We start from the raw sequence: 15,649 nt of genomic DNA, 5'->3' as shown, positions 1-15,649 counted from the left end.
TTGGCATAGTTTTCTCCCTGTTTCTTGTGCTTAGGATTTTTTTGAACTTCTTGGCTCCATGGAATTATAGTTTTCATCAAATTTGGAGGTTTTTCAGCCATTCTGCCTTCACATATTTTGTCTGCCTTCCCTCTCCTTTGGGGACCGCAGTTACACAAGTATTAGATTGCTTAGAGTCATCCTGCAGCTCACTGCTGTGCTGTCTTTTTTCTCCTCTCCTTGTGTTTCATTTTGGATAGCTTTTATTGCTCTGTCTTTATAGTCACTAACCATTTCTTCCTCAGTGTCTAATCTGCTGTTAAGCCCATCCAGTGTAATTTTTATTTCAGAAATTGTAGTTTCATTTTTAAGTATTTGATTTTGGTGGGTTTTTTTTTTTTAGTGTCTTCCATATCTTTAACATGCTCATTTTTTCCTTGAACATACTGAGTATAGTTATAGTAACTTTTAATATCTTTAATTTCTACCATCTGTGTCACTTTGCAGAGCTGTTTCTGTTGACTGGTATTTCCCCTCTTTATTGGTTGTGTTTTCCAGTTTCGATTCTTTCCAGGCTTGCTTTTAAGCTTTGTTGGAGAGCAGAGTTTAGTCCAGGGCTAATTTTTTATAACAGCAGAAACAAAACCCTTTGAGAGCTCTGCTTGATGCCTGTGAGTATGAGGTTTTCCATCAAGTTGATGGGAGCCTTGCGTGAGCTCCATGGCTCTGTTTCTAGGCCTTGGGTACTTTCCTCGCATGCATGTGCTTACCAGTACTCAGCTAGAGAAGCAATGTGTCTTTGCAAGTCTCTAGCAGTCTCTTCAGCATAGCTCTCACCTCTCTGGTACTTTGCCCTGCAAAAGTACCAGGTCTCCTTGGCCTCCACAGATTCCCAGCTTTGTCTCCTCATGTGGTGATTACCTATCCTGCCTGGCTTCCCTCTTCCTGTGATGTAGCCTGGAAATTCTCTCCAGGCAGTAACCTAGGGCAATTGTGAGGTTCACTTCATTTGTTTTCCTTCTCTCAAGGATCACTGTCCTGTGCTGCCCGAAGTTGAATGTTTACAATTTGTTGTTTCAAATATTTTCTCCAATTTTTGATCTTTTTCGTGGGGAAAGGTAAATCTGACCCTTGTTTTCAGCTTGGCCAGAAGTGGAAGCTTTTTAGTGACTTTTTTTTTATTGGTAATATTTTAGCTTTGCATTCAAAGCCTCTTTCAGCTTGCTTTCTTCTATCACTCCCTTATTCCTTCCACACCTTTTCTCTGACAGGCCCTGTGCTGCTTCCTCTCCCTCATCCCCAGTTCATGCCAGTCCTTCCCCTCAGTCTCCTTCTCTCCAGGCAGTTCTTGCTTCTCAGTGTCTCTCCATTCTCAAGGGCAGCTCAGGTGCCTCTTCCATGTTGTTTCCTTCCCTTTTGAGCAGAACTGAACCTTTTCTCCCTGTTCTGTTTCTACTATGTAACAACATTGTTTTCAGTGTTCAGGTGTACAGGTTGTAAATCTGCTGGCCTTCCCTGTCGAGCTCATATGTCAGTCCCCACATGTGCACACACATGCAGTGTTTGACTCCTGAGGGCAAGGATGGGCTTGCCCACCTTTGTACCTTGTACAAAGGTCTGGGGGTGTGTAATATATAGAGAAGGTATTTAGCAATTGTAGGTATGTTATATATGTTTGTTAAAATGAATTGTTTTTCTCCTCTCCCCCAAATCAGGCTACAGAGGAAGTTTCCAAAAATCTGGTTGCCATGAAGGAAATTCTGTATGGCACAAATGAAAAAGAGCCACAGACAGAAGCAGTGGCACAACTCGCTCAAGAACTATATAATAGTGGGCTCCTTAGCACCCTAGTAGCTGATTTACAGCTCATTGACTTTGAGGTAAGAAATCAACTTTTTACTTTTCAAAAACAGTAACTATACATAGTCCTTTTCCATATATGCTCTTCTTTGAAACATTTTAAGATTCCTGTCAGGCTCTTGGCTCAGGAGTACTGACCTGTAAGCATGCCCAGGCTGCCTGCCTAATTAGTGGGGCCAGGGCAGGAGCTCAAGAGTATCTTAGGCCAGGTTTTTTCCCTCCTCTTTCACTACATTGTATGTGAAGTTTTTAGGTATTTGTTATGCCCTTTCATTTAGGTTGTATTAATAAATAGCTGCTGTTTTATATAATTCACTGGTCCTTGGCTCTCAAGGAATAAACAGTCTAAAGAAGACCATAGAATGTTTGAACTTTTGAGGTAGATGGGATCTTAGAGACCATCTAGTTGTTGTTGTTTTTTTCTTTCCTTTTTTTTTAACCTGCTGAGAACTCATTACAGTAGCGATTATATGTGTTTTGTTTGCTTGGCACTGCTTTTAAATATTTAAATTAAGATAACATTAAAACAGCAGGAGATTTTATACACACTTTTGAATTTTTGGCTTCCCTTGAAAAATTTGGCAACATTGGGCCTGTGATCTCGTGTGGCCCCTCAGCCTGTGGCATTGGGTATGCCATAGACAGCGCAGCTCCTTTTCCTACCTCAGGGCCTGCTGCACTCATTTTCATTTCCTCTCATCCCTGGTAGGCATTTGAGATTGTTGCCCAAGCTTATACAGCCAAATAATCCCATGTTAGATATTTAGCGCATTTATTAGTGAGATGAATCGTCCTTGATACCAGTCTGAATAAACCTAGTCTGAGAAGCGTGTAGTGAAGGGCTCTGGCATGGTCATGAGCAGTCTCCTCTCTCTTTGTTATGGTTGTGCTTTGTTTAAGCCCCAGTGTTTATCATCCTGAGGGACTGGATGTCTGTTCAGCTACTTGAAAAACCAGGGGAGAAAATGACAGACACCTATAGCCAGATTCAGTTTTGGAGAAGGGTGGGGAAGGTGTGATTCATAGGTTACTTGAACATATTATCAGTAGATAATAAAGGAGAATAAAAATGTATTCCTATCTTTTAGAACAAACATAACTATGATATTTCCATTTATATCGCTGGTTTCATGTACCTTTAATAGAGTGTCAAATTCCAACAATAACAATTTTTATTTCCACTGCAAGGGTGAGAATGCCCTGGGCCATCCAGTTCCTTCTCCTTCATCTACCCATCCCACTCCGCAACCTGGGCCCTGAATTTAATATTCATTTGGAACTTTAGAGACATAAATTTAACTTAAAAGAAATGTGTACCCTTCAGACTGGTTCTTCGAGATTGCCATCACTGCTCCTGACCTAGCACAGGCCCCAGGGTGATCTCTAGTGCTGGAAAGCTGGCATTTCACTCACTCCCCTACAGACCTGTCAGCCTCATAACAAGTGGCCGTTCTGAAACATCTCTTGGGGTCTGCTTCTGCATGTGTTACTTTCTAGTGCAGCTTTCTGGTTATAGGTTTCACTGTATAGCGTTAACATCCACCTGTTTTGTTTAGTGAAGTACAGTGGTGTAACTCTGATCTCTGAGCTATTGCATCATGTGATACTTAGTACCTTAATTATTAATCTATGTAAAGTTTTTCCCAAGTAGACCTAGTTTAATAGGAGGATATGTCTACTTGCCATTAAAGCTCAACTTCTTACAGAATTCTTTCATTTTTATTATACTAACAGAGTACAGTTTCTTCTCCTTCCATCACTATAAAAGGAAGCTATATGTATTGTTTACAATACGAGCATCCTATTTGAAGCTGCTTGTTCCCTTTGGATGGGAATCAGATCCCTGAACAATGTAAGCATATAGCAAGGTTTTGTTTTTCATATCTGAGTCAACATGATTCTGAGAGTTAGAAATCATTGAAATTATACTAGTAAGATTTTACTTTGTCAACATGTTATTCATGTCAAAAATATTTTACTATTAAAATTTAGAATTTAAAATTATAAAGGTAGAAATAAAATAAGAAAATTTAATGTCTTTGAATGTTTTAAAGTCAGATATTCAGTCATAATTATAAATACGCAGTACCCTTGATTTGAATTTATTTGGGGCATTTTGATATTTTTATCTTCCTAATAGGGCAAGAAAGATGTGGCTCAAATTTTCAACAATATTCTCAGAAGACAAATTGGTACAAGAACTCCTACTGTTGAGTACATCTGCACCCAACAGAATATTTTGTTCATGTTATTGAAAGGGTATGTATAATGTAATAAAACTTGTATTTTTGACTTGAAAAATAAAAAGGAAAGGTGGTCTTGGGCAAAAACAGGTTGGTGAACATGGGAAAGCATTTTCTCTGTCATTTCATCAGCTCATTTTCCCTTAGTTGTTTTTAATTAATTAATTTATTTATTTATTGGCTTCATTGGGTCTTTGTTGCTGCACATAGGCTTTCTCTAGTGGCAGAGAATGGGGGCTCCTCTTCGTTGTGGTGCACGGGCTTCTCATTGCGGTGGCTTCTCTTATTGCGGAGCACGGGCTCTAGGCATGCAGGCTTCAGTGGTTGTGGCACGTGGGCTCAATAGTTGTGGCTTACGAGCTCTAGAGCACAGGCTCAGTAGTTGTAGCACATGGGCTTAGCTGCTCTGCAGCATGTGGGATCTTCCCGAACCAGGGCTCGAACCCGTGTCCCCTGCATTGTCAGGCAGATTCTTAACCACTGTGCCACCAGGGAAGCCCCATCCTGTAGTTCTTGAACACATTTCCCTCCTTAAAATTTAATCTGCAAGCTAAACTGAATTTGAAAATGTCTGTGAGATTTTAAATTTAGGTGTATTGTGGGCCTTTAAATTCTCAAATCATATGAGAAAAAAAGTCTTCTGTGGTCTTGTTTCTACTCTGTAAGATGTAAAAACCTTAATTGTGTGAAATATCAGCTAAATCGTGTATTTAAAGACATCTTCCTTGGTCGTACATGCACACTACGATTGTAAAGGCCGCCCAGTAAATGGAGCTTGGATGCTGTATAGCTTAACCTTGTTTAGTCAACAGAGTACATGTTTATGATGTACTTCCCTTTGCTTTTCACCTGTGTGTGTCCACTCAACTAACCCACTTAATTTGGTAATTCACAGTGCATCTTCCTGGAATTACTGTTGAACTTAGCAGGCATTTATCTTTGGGTAGCCTGTCAGTTTCAAAAAAAAGAAAAAAAGAAAAAAAATCAAAAACCAAAAAAGCCTTAAAACTAAAACTTAAAAAAAAAATCCTCTTCTCCCTCATCACTGATTGGCAAGGTAACCCCCCGTTGTTTCATACCAGAGTTGTTTGCCAGCTCTGGGTACGTGTGCATTGATGGTGTTCAGTTAAATTGGCGGGCAAGCGTTTTACTGGTATGGCTGTTGGCGTGAATCAGCTTGCTCTCCTACCCCAGCTTTATAGCCTGCCTCACTCTGATTCATATCTCTGTGGTTTAACAGTTCCCCCAAGTTCAAACTTGTTTAGACAAAGCTTGAGTCAGTGTATGTGTCGGATGCCAGCATTCTATTTCCTTCTTTCTAGTTCTGACTATCTATGCTGCTTCTTCAGATGTTGCCATACGGAATTTTTGGCATCTTATTTTTCTGTTGTATCAATCCAGAGCTGCGTGTATGAACATGCAGTGAATAGTCTGAAATTGTGGTATTCTTAGAGCAGCTTCCAGATGCCTTTGTGTATTTTTAAAGCCAATATTCCTTTTTCCGTAGAAAGCAATGGTTATTAAAATCTATGAATTAGTTAACTCTGCCTGTGTTTTCACTGTACAGTGGCCAGGGGTATGATAGGAACGTTATTTAATGTCATGTATAGTAAGACTTTTGAGGTAATATTTTTTAAAAAAGGTTTAAAGCTCTCAACTGAGCTGGCCAGAGCAGAAATCTCAGCTAAGGAAGGCAAGGAGAAGCAGCATGGAGAAGCCACTGGTGCTGGGAACCTACAAAGCCCTTCCCGTCACCCCTTTTAGTCTTATTGTGGAAAATATATATAAAACTCAGGAATAACGTGACAAATGCTTTCCTACCTATCACCAGGCTTCAGTAGTTATTAACATTTTGTTAATAATTATTAATATTTATTAACATTCTTGTTTCATCCATTCCTTGCCTCCTGTGTTTCCTTCTCACATATAACATCACTTCATTATGCATCCCTAGTACATAATACATAAAAGATTTTTTTAACATAGATCATAATATCATTTAAAAACCTAATATTATCTGCTGCCCAGTCAGTGTTCAGATTTCCTTAATTTTTACCAAAAATGTCATTTCTCAGTTTGTTTAAATCAGTTTTTCAAGCAAGGTCCGCAAACTGAATTTGGTTGATATTGACTCTTAACTCTTTTAATCTGTAATAGTTCCTGCCGTCTTCTTTTAGTACCATTTATTTGTTGAAGCAACTGGGTCATCTGTTTTGTAGAAAAATCACATATTTGGGATTTGCATCCTGTGGTTTCACACGAAACCGTGTTTTTCTATCCTCTATTCTTTTAAGTTAGTTTGATTAAATTCAGCTTCAATTTTGGGGGGCAGGAGTTATTCATGGATGAAATTGTGATGGGATTGTTTCCTATTGGGCAAACGCAGGTTGTCCTACTTCTGGGGATATTTAGATTGATCAGTGGATGCAGGTACTGTCAGTCTGTCCATTATAAAGTTCTCCATCAGCCCTTCATGTAATGGTTTTAGTATCCATTGAGGATCACTGTCTAGGTTCAAAATGGTGATTTCCTAATTCTGTTACTCTTTCTCTGTATATTAACTGTGTTTTGTTTCTCACCAGTGACTTCCGTAGGAAAGACAGAATAGGTGCTTGATTTTTTTCCACTTTATCATTTTTTAGTATAATCAATTGGTACCCTAGCCACTTCCTTAGATGAGCAGTGATATGTTATTGTTTTAAGCACGATTATGACCTCAAGTTTTAGGGAGTTTTAAAATATATTTGATGTGTCTCAATCCATCGCAGTCATTATGACCAAATTTTTATGTCCAAATTGCCCCATCTTAGACTATTGGGAGCTCCTTCAAATTGGCTCCTTTATCCTTTTGGCAAGACCCCATTTGCATTTGATAGACCCCCTTTGCCTTTGATAGCTTCCTTGCCATCTGGCACAAGATGTCCCTTGCTCATTTTGTACAGGTTCCTGCCTCAGACCCGGAAAGAGCCGTTTCTTCCAAGGGCCCTATTGAAACTACCTGTTTAAGATTTTTCTGCTTTTGGGGACTTCCCTGGCAGTCCAGTGGTTAGGACTTGGTGCTTTCACTGCTGAAGGCCCGGGTTCAGTCTTCCTGGTTGGGGAAACTTAAGATCCTGCAAGCCACACGATGTGACCAAAAAAGAAGAAAAAAAAAAAAAGATTTTTGCTGCTCTTGTTGATTAATAGTTTGCATTAACTACTTCAGTGCAGTGTGATTATCCACTTAGGCTATAAGTATTGATACTTTGATGTTAGACATTTGGGGAAGTCATGCTGCCAGTATTAGTGTGCATTCGAAAATAATCTCTTGTTCCTGGTGTTAATTTAAATCTGGAGGCAGTCATTTTTCCACTGGCGATTTAAATGTTAATGTGCTCTCCACTCTAGTGCTAACAGGTTGTACAGCATAACTGTTTGCCTTGTGCTCATAGGTTTATGGTTTAATCATTTAAGACAAGCTTGACAAACTGCCATCAAAACCTGCCCAACTTGTTGTACCAAAGTATCTTACCCTTGTCTTTCTAGCCTCCTGCCTTGTTACAGATCAGCAGAGATGAATTGTGTGATCAGCCATTTTGTGAGCAGGCATTTTGATCACCTAAGAGCCAGTCAGCGTTCTAGCTGCCATGCCATAAATGATACACAGGAACGTGGTTTTGATCTTGTTGATAATCTGTGATGAACATATGTAAAACAGAAGGATAATACTACTAGATAACACTGCTGGAGGATTTCAGGGGATAAAATGTGGGTTTAGTCAATAAGGCAAGGGTTGGTAACAGAGATGGGTTTAGGACTGAGGTTCCACATCGTTTTGAATTTGCATAGGCAGAAAAAAGAGAGTAAGTACAAGGGCAAGAATGAACACAGTGATTGACAACTGTAAGGAGATAATCAGACCGCTTTATGGCATAGCAGGAGAGGGTGTTGTACCAGAGGAGTAGCTGTGATGTGGGGAAGCCTAGACACTAAAGCCAGACGTTTATCTATTTGATTAGCAAGAAGAAATCATTTTAAGCTCCTAAGCTGGAAAGGGTATTGATACACTAGTACGTCAGGTAGAGTCCTTAAGACAGCTTGAACAAAAATGCTTGTTAGCGAGCACTTGAGTGACTAGGTGTGACTTCATGCAGCACTGGGAATGGATAAAATAAAATGAAACTGAGATATTGCAAAGAAGTATTTAAAAGGAGTGGTGACATTAAAGATGGGAAGGTTGGGAGTAGATAAAGAGGGGAAGGTTTAGAACTGTGCTGTTCAATACAGTACCTACTAACAACATGTAATTATTTAATTTAAAATTAATTTCAATTAAATGATGTTTAAAATTCTGTCCCTCAGTCATACTAGCCAATTTCAAGTGCTCAGTAGACAGCACAGATATAGAACATTTCCATTATCAAAGAAAGTTCTTTTAGAGCTGTTTTTGACTCAGGTATCTGAAGCAAGATAGTGATACCATATTAGACTCGTAGAGCTTATGGTAGACCTTTAACTGAACTTGTCCAGAAGCAACAGAAGATGCCTAACTACAGCCCAGGGTAGATCTGAGCTGGGGCAATTTAAAAGCCATGGTGTGAACCATGAGATCCTAGGAGCATTCACTAGCAGGCCGGAGGCAACGGAGGAAAGACCTCAGCCAGGCAAGAAATAGGAACAGACGAAGTAGGAAGGAGAACTGGGAGAGTTTTTCTTTCTTTTTTTAAAGAGAGAGATGCAAAGATCTGCATTGTCAGGAAATTAAATAGCAGAATTTATGTTATGAGAAAAGACCATTTGTTTTAGCCAAGAAGACATCTTTACTAGTAAAATGTTAGGAAACAGGTTCGATGGCAGGAAGCTAGGGGACACTGTGAGTGGGGAAGGAGATTAAGCCTGTGTGTGCAGCTTGAAAGGAGCTGGAGGAAGAGAGTGATGCGTTTGAGCAGAATGGCAGGGTTCAGCCGGAGAGATTTTATGCGTATCAGAATGGAAAAGGCTGCTGGGTTGGGAGGAAAACAAGTTCTCTTTCTGATCACGGGGAAGGAAAAGGCAGGAGACATTGAGATGGGTGTAGAGGATGGCTGTGTGGAGAGCTGAGGAAGGGTGCCATGGAGTCCGCTGTGTCTGCTGCAAGAGCCCTCAGGCCATCCCTGACAAGGCACTTGGTGGTGACATCCTGAAGAGCAGACTTTCAATTTTGTAGTGTTTATGTGTTGCCAACAGTCTTGAAAGTACTGTTTTGAGTATTGAGTTGAAACAATGAAATATAAATGCTGTATATTTGATAGACCCATTTAGATACTGTGAATTCAGGAAACTGTTTTGTTTGTTTCATATTGTTTTTTGATTCAGCTTTTGGTTTTTCTGAAGTGTTGAGAGCACCACATGTAAAATTTGGAGGGTTGGCCCTGAATACGTCTCTTCAAATCTTTTAGCTTAAAGTAATGAGCTTTTATTCCCGTGATCACTCTCATAGCTGTTACTTTTCTTTGGGTTGGAGCAGTCACCGTGAACTAACGCGTGTGTGCCCTCTACACTAAATCCCTCTGAAGACTCAGAGAGATGCATTTTGTAACCTGCTCTGTCACTGAGTTAGGACATGTCTGAAACTTCCTGTTCTAAAAGTTGAAACTGTTCGAGTTTTAAAAGAACGGTGATGGGGGGCAGAAAAAGCAGTCATGTTTGTCTTTTCTTTTTGCAGGTATGAGTCTCCAGAAATAGCTCTAAATTGTGGAATAATGTTAAGAGAATGCATCAGACATGAACCACTTGCAAAAATCATTTTGTGGTCAGAACAGTTTTATGATTTCTTCAGATATGTCGAAATGTCGACATTTGACATAGCTTCAGATGCATTTGCCACATTCAAGGTAACTTAAAAACTATAGAATTCTAAATATACATACAAGTGAGATTAACAGGTGTGTTGTTTTTCCTAAAGCTTCTCTACCTTCCAAGTCTATACACGGCTGCCCTCTAGTGGGAAGAAGGAAGATATATTTTACATGTGTATGTGTGACTCGGGTATATGCAGTAGAGTCACAGCTTATAAAGGGTGGAAAAGTTAGATTCTAAAGCCTGTCTAAAAGGCAAAAGTCCTGTATGGTCAAAAGTACATTTCTCTGTTAAATTACCCATCAGGTACGGCATATAGATATACAATACATGTGAAAATCAGGTTTTCCTCCCAGTTTGGAACATACTGCAGCAGTTTCTTTGATTAAGCATCAGGTATAGTAGTTGGTTTCTGTTCAGGGCCATGTTAATTTGGAATATACATGTCCTTAAATTCTAGAACCACATTCAGGACAGAGATTTCCCTATTGTGGACAGGCCCAAGGGCACGTTGGACTTATCTCTTCCATCTCATGCTCAGGCCAGGGCTTGTTTATTTAACAGGAGGCAGGGTGTGGGGGGGTTGCAGAATCACCAGCACTGTTCCTCCCTCCCCTGCCTACCTTATCTCCCTGTTGTGTGTTTAAATTAAATACACATATGATAGACACCACTGTACAACATTCACGTTTTTGTTTTGAATTGCAAGGTTCTGTGCTGTTTAAGGTATGTTAATAAAGCAGTAATGTTTATTAGTGTTTTTCATAATGAGAGCAAGCCTTTATATGTTACATTCCCTTACGTAAAATGTCTAACCTCATAAGTGAATATTCAGAACTGTAACGTTAATATAATCAGAATTTAGTACACTTACCTGCAGACTAGTGTGCTCAGAAACCACGAACACGGTTACAGTAACAAGTGGCCACTGTTCTTGTGAGGGTTCAGTTCTGTGTATAAAGAGCCATTGAGATAATGAGCACATGCCTTGGTCTCTGAATAAAATTTGTCCCTCGGGGTGAATGAACACCCTTAAAATGGCTTGAAAGCCTGGGGACCTGGCCATTAGGGTTTCACATTGAATGAGAATAAGGTAATAATGTGAGAGGTGCCATGGAGTCATTAGAGAGGATGTCAGGAGCCTTAGGTAAGACCTCAGAGATTTATATGTTAATGTGACAAAGGAAAATGAAATGAATTTGAGATGATAACATAGAGTGGTAAATATGACATCTTAGGTATCGCTGCACTTGGTGGGATGGGACTCACGACTGGGATATGTTGGTGGAAGGGGACGCCCCATTCAGAAGCAGCAGACCTGTTGTGAAGGGAGGTGTAGTAGCACCATGTGTCAAGAAGGGGTACTCCTGCGTGGGAAGGAAGCCAGAAGCCTAAGCATGGGGCACTCTGGGAGGAGGACGATGAGGACAGGGGAGAGGAGTAGCGGTGGGGTAAGAGAAGGCAGCCAGACCGCCTGACCAAGGGGAGGACACGGGTGACATGCTTCTGGCACAGATGGCACAGTTGGCAAAGAGGTGAGAGAGGTGTGCCAACTCTGTGCCACAAATGTGAGTCCCAGTCTCTGACAGTCCTGATGGGCCTTGCTGATAATTTCATCTCCATTAGGATTGCTTCTTTGAATGAAATTCTCACCAAGAAGAAGATGGTGGTGATGCAATCACTGTAGGTAAAGCAGCCTTGTTGGGTGGTGGTAGTCAGAGAGGGAAAGACTGGGCAGAGTCAGGCAGGTATTCTCTAGTGAAGAAGGGGAACCTTGAAACCATGTAGGAGTCTAAGGATGAGCTCTAGAAGAGAGAGCAGTGAGGAGCAGGCTTGGCTTCTGTGTCTCAGCTGCTCCTGATGGTATAGAAAGGAGAGAGCTAACTAAAGAGGCCCCTAAACAGAGAGCTCTCCAAGAAACAAAATTGACCAGAGTCCCAAACTAAGACAATATAGGAGAGGCACAGACCTATCAAACAGACCGAAGCTACCACCCCACCCCTCCTTAAAAAGTCCGGTCAGCGCAGGAAGAAAGACTAGCAGGGCTGGTCTCAGCCTCACACCAGATGTGCTTACAAGAAGGGAAGGAGGACTGCTCCTCTTATGGTTTTCTGGTGTCCTCTGTGCAGAGAACATTTGTATAATGGAAAAGAATAGATCCTTTTGAGAATGTGACCAGAGCTACCTTCCCAGAAAATGCACTCTCCACACACAAACTTTCAAATAAGTGCCACTCATCCATTACCCTGGATTTAAAGTCCAAGGAACAGGTGCCGAGTGTTAAAAGACAATTAAAACTACCTATTTAAAATATGTCCAAGATCCATAGCTTGAGTAAATGGGGTACTGAGATAGTAAATCAGTGGCCAAATATTTGTTCGTGCGTGATTTTTTTTTTATTTTTATTTTTATTTTTATTTTTTTTTTTGAGAAGTTAAGGAGATGGGGAGGGGCATTGAAAGGCCAACAAATATATTTCCAATTTTCCAGAGTAAAAGAAGGTAGATTCCCCAGAGAGGCTTGTGGAGCTTGGAGCTTGATATTGATATTATACCTGTGTAAGATGCTAGAAGGTATTGCTAAAGAGATGATTTCTGAGCATTTTGGAAAGGAAACCGTGTAGTCACAGCCAGCATGGATCCACTAAGCAAGTTCAGTCATACTAATCTCATAGACACCAGTAGATCAGGGGGCTAAGGGCGTGGCTGCCTGGATTCAGTTTCCAGCTCTGCTGCTGATTTAATCTCAGTCTTTTGATCTGTCAAAGGGTAGGTAATACTAGTATGTCAGGGTTATTGTGTCCTCACACAGTATGTGTACAGTGAACAGTAGCTATTAGAATTATTCCTTTATGACAATGTGGATATATTAGATGTTGAATAATTATACAGGTCTGTTTTCATGGAAACAGTGAAAAGGTAGGAGCTAGATGGGGTTTCAGGGTAGCAATTCGTAAGTAATTGAATACCATATCCATAAGGTGCCAGGAAATGGATGGCCACCCTCCTGGAGAGAAATTTTTAATGGATTTGTCTTCCCTTAGCATGGCTGAACATTTTTTATTAAAGACTTAGATAAAGGGTGACAATAAATGTATGCCATGAAGGTATAGAAAGCAGATAACAAAGAACCTGAAATAAGGTTTCATAAAGATCCAGAAAGGCCACAATATAACAGGTTGAAATTAAATATAGATGAACTGAGGTCTTCCACCTGAGGACTCAGCTCTGTAAATATGAGATGTGGGAATAAGGCATAATAATAATAGATAACACTAAATGTAATCATTACAAAGTATATTTACTAAAATGTAGGTAATTTCATATCATACTCAAACAACCCTTTGAAGGGGGTATTATCTTCTTAACAGATAAGGAAACTGAAGCCTAGAAATGTTGGGTGAAGTCAGACAATAAATGGGGAAGCCAGAATTTGAACCCAGGCAGTCTGACTAGAGAGCCCACCCTGAGTAAACAAAATTCTGAATATATCCAGTAAAATTAAACAGTATGATGCTGCTGCCCCAAAGCTACCTGTGACCACATAACGTGTGACCTAAGGAGCTATTGATGGTCTCACCCCACTATAAGCTTATAAGGTAACAACACATAAATGTGTTCCGTTCCAGGCGCTACACTTTAAGAGGCACATAGACAAATAGATGACTTTCAGAAGACAGTAGATGGTGAGGGGGACTCAGAACCTGTCATTCGAGGAGTGGTTAAAGGAACTGGACGTATTTAGCCTGGAGAAGAGAAGACTCGGTAGGGACTTGCCATGAGAGCACTGCTTGTATTTAAAGTGGGTCCTAGAGAAAATGGTTTAAACCTAGTTCTGTAACTCTGACAGTTTTCTGGAAATAACCTGGGGATAGGTTTTGACTCTAGCACAGGAAGAACTTTCTAACTTTCAGAGCTTCAAAGGTGAACAACACAGTTGGAAGAATTGAGTCTCTTGTCCTTGGACATAGACAGTCATCAAGTATGAATTGGGCCAGACGACTTGCCAAGACTCTGTGAAGGTAGCCCCCTGGGTTAGCAGCATTTCTTCAGGGATTCCAACGCTGTCTTTGCAACATGATGTTTGAGACCCAGCTCATATAACTTTTAGGAATCTTTTTAATTCAGCCCACCCTAAAAGTTGGTTCAATCTGCTGGACTTGGGAGAGGGTCCCTGACCTTTCTCTGGGTAATGCAAGGGCCTTGGCTATATTGGAATTTTGATAGGTTGGTAAATTCGAAATCATGTTCTTTCTGTCCCCTGTTGGCTGACCCAGCAGCTCTGCTGGGACCACGTGCACTCTGTCAACTTTGCAGGTGGCTTACCAGACACCGACTGCATGACCACTTCCCTTCATTTTCTGGTGTATAGGTTTCTGTCCCCACCCCCACCCTTTGCCACCTCCAGCCTGGTTTGAGCTCTCCAGAGCTCTTGGCTCTAGTCCCAAGGGTAAGGTTTTTTCCCATCTCTCAGAAGACAGAGGCTCTGCCCAAGTCCCCACCTCCTCTTTTCCCAGCTTAGTATCAGCCTTTTTGCTCTTTGCTGGCTCCCAGCAATTGTTCCTTCCCTGCTAATGTTTTACTCTCCATAAAGAAGGGCTGCTTTAGCAGCCTCAGCACCCCTTTCCAGTCGCTCATACCCCAGGGCCATGGAGATGTGAGTGATTCCTAGATTGGCAGTGGTTTTCTGAGCTTCCTGGTCTCTTAAACCAGATGATAAGAAGTAGAATCTCCAATGGGGAGATATTTGAGTTTCCCCCTTGTTGTGTGTGGCCCAACTGTGAGCCTCTTGCTTCTGCTGGAGATACACCTTTTAGGATAAATAGTCACCTTCCTCAGACCTAAAGAAAAAAAACTCTTGCACAGCACGTTTAGGATCTTTGCTTTTCAGAGAAATACTTTCTACCTACCTGTTTCTAAGAATCCAATGCCAGTTGAGAGCAGTAGTCTCTGAGACCCCCTCCTTTGGCATTCTCTTTTATCATGTCATGGCAGAGCAGTGAGCACCTGGTTCCTGGCTCTCTACTTCCTCATAGTGGCCTTCAGAAAGACAGCCACAAAAAAGTAGACATGACAGTCTTGCATGGGTCCAGACACAGTAGTCCCTAAATTACTTACTCATTGTTCATTCAGTTCATTCCACAAGTCTCTGAGTGCCTGCCTGTGTCTTTAGGGCCTGAGGTTCAGCAGTGATTTTCTTTTGTTTTTGTTTGTTTTTGTTGTTGTTTTGACTGCAACACATAGCTTGTGGAATCTTAGTTCCCTGACCAGGGATCAAACCATGGCCCCCTGCAGTGGAAGTGCAGAGGCCTAAGCACTGGAATGCCAGGGAATTCCCGGTTGAGCAGTGATCTGTCCAGACAAACCCCAGCCCTTGAGTTTCCTAACTCAGGGAAGACTGTCATAGACAGACCACAATAGCATGTTAGAGGTGGGACATGCTCTTTAACAAGCATGCTTGATATATAACCTTAAAGTTCTCATGTTTCTCTCTCCCTCCCATCTGATCCCGTGGACCGATAAACTAAGATAATATAAATTCTTCTGGCCCTGCCATTTCCTCCTTCCCCATATGGGGAAGTCTCATCGCATTTCTTTCCAGATTCTTGAAGGTACTCAAACTCCAGGTTTTCTCAGTTTGCCTGTTTAATTCCCCAGGGGGGATTTGGGGGGAAATTGGGTAGATCTTCCATGGGTGTAGGACACATACCCTATCCAGCAGTTTGAACACCTGTAAATCTTTGGGGTGAG

General features: G+C 41.1%; 1 protein-coding gene across 5 annotated transcripts in view; it reads left to right on the top strand.

Annotated features, from left to right (window-relative positions):
- CAB39 (calcium binding protein 39) overlaps positions 1-15,649 on the top strand; it is a 91,334-nt gene that overhangs the window by 63,729 nt on the left and 11,956 nt on the right. For all 5 annotated transcript variants that reach the window (XM_057745696.1, XM_057745697.1, XM_057745698.1 and 2 more), the window contains 3 exons: positions 1,695-1,859; positions 3,980-4,098; positions 9,766-9,934. In XM_057745696.1, coding sequence (XP_057601679.1) covers positions 1,695-1,859; positions 3,980-4,098; positions 9,766-9,934 — 453 coding nt within the window. The remainder of the gene's footprint in view (positions 1-1,694; positions 1,860-3,979; positions 4,099-9,765; positions 9,935-15,649) is intronic.

Source organism: Hippopotamus amphibius, chromosome 8, assembly GCF_030028045.1.
Source record: "Hippopotamus amphibius kiboko isolate mHipAmp2 chromosome 8, mHipAmp2.hap2, whole genome shotgun sequence".
NCBI classification, from domain to species: Eukaryota; Metazoa; Chordata; class Mammalia; order Artiodactyla; family Hippopotamidae; genus Hippopotamus; species Hippopotamus amphibius.
The sequence above is the reverse complement of the archived record's forward strand: the minus strand, read 5'-3'. Positions and strand labels throughout refer to the sequence as shown.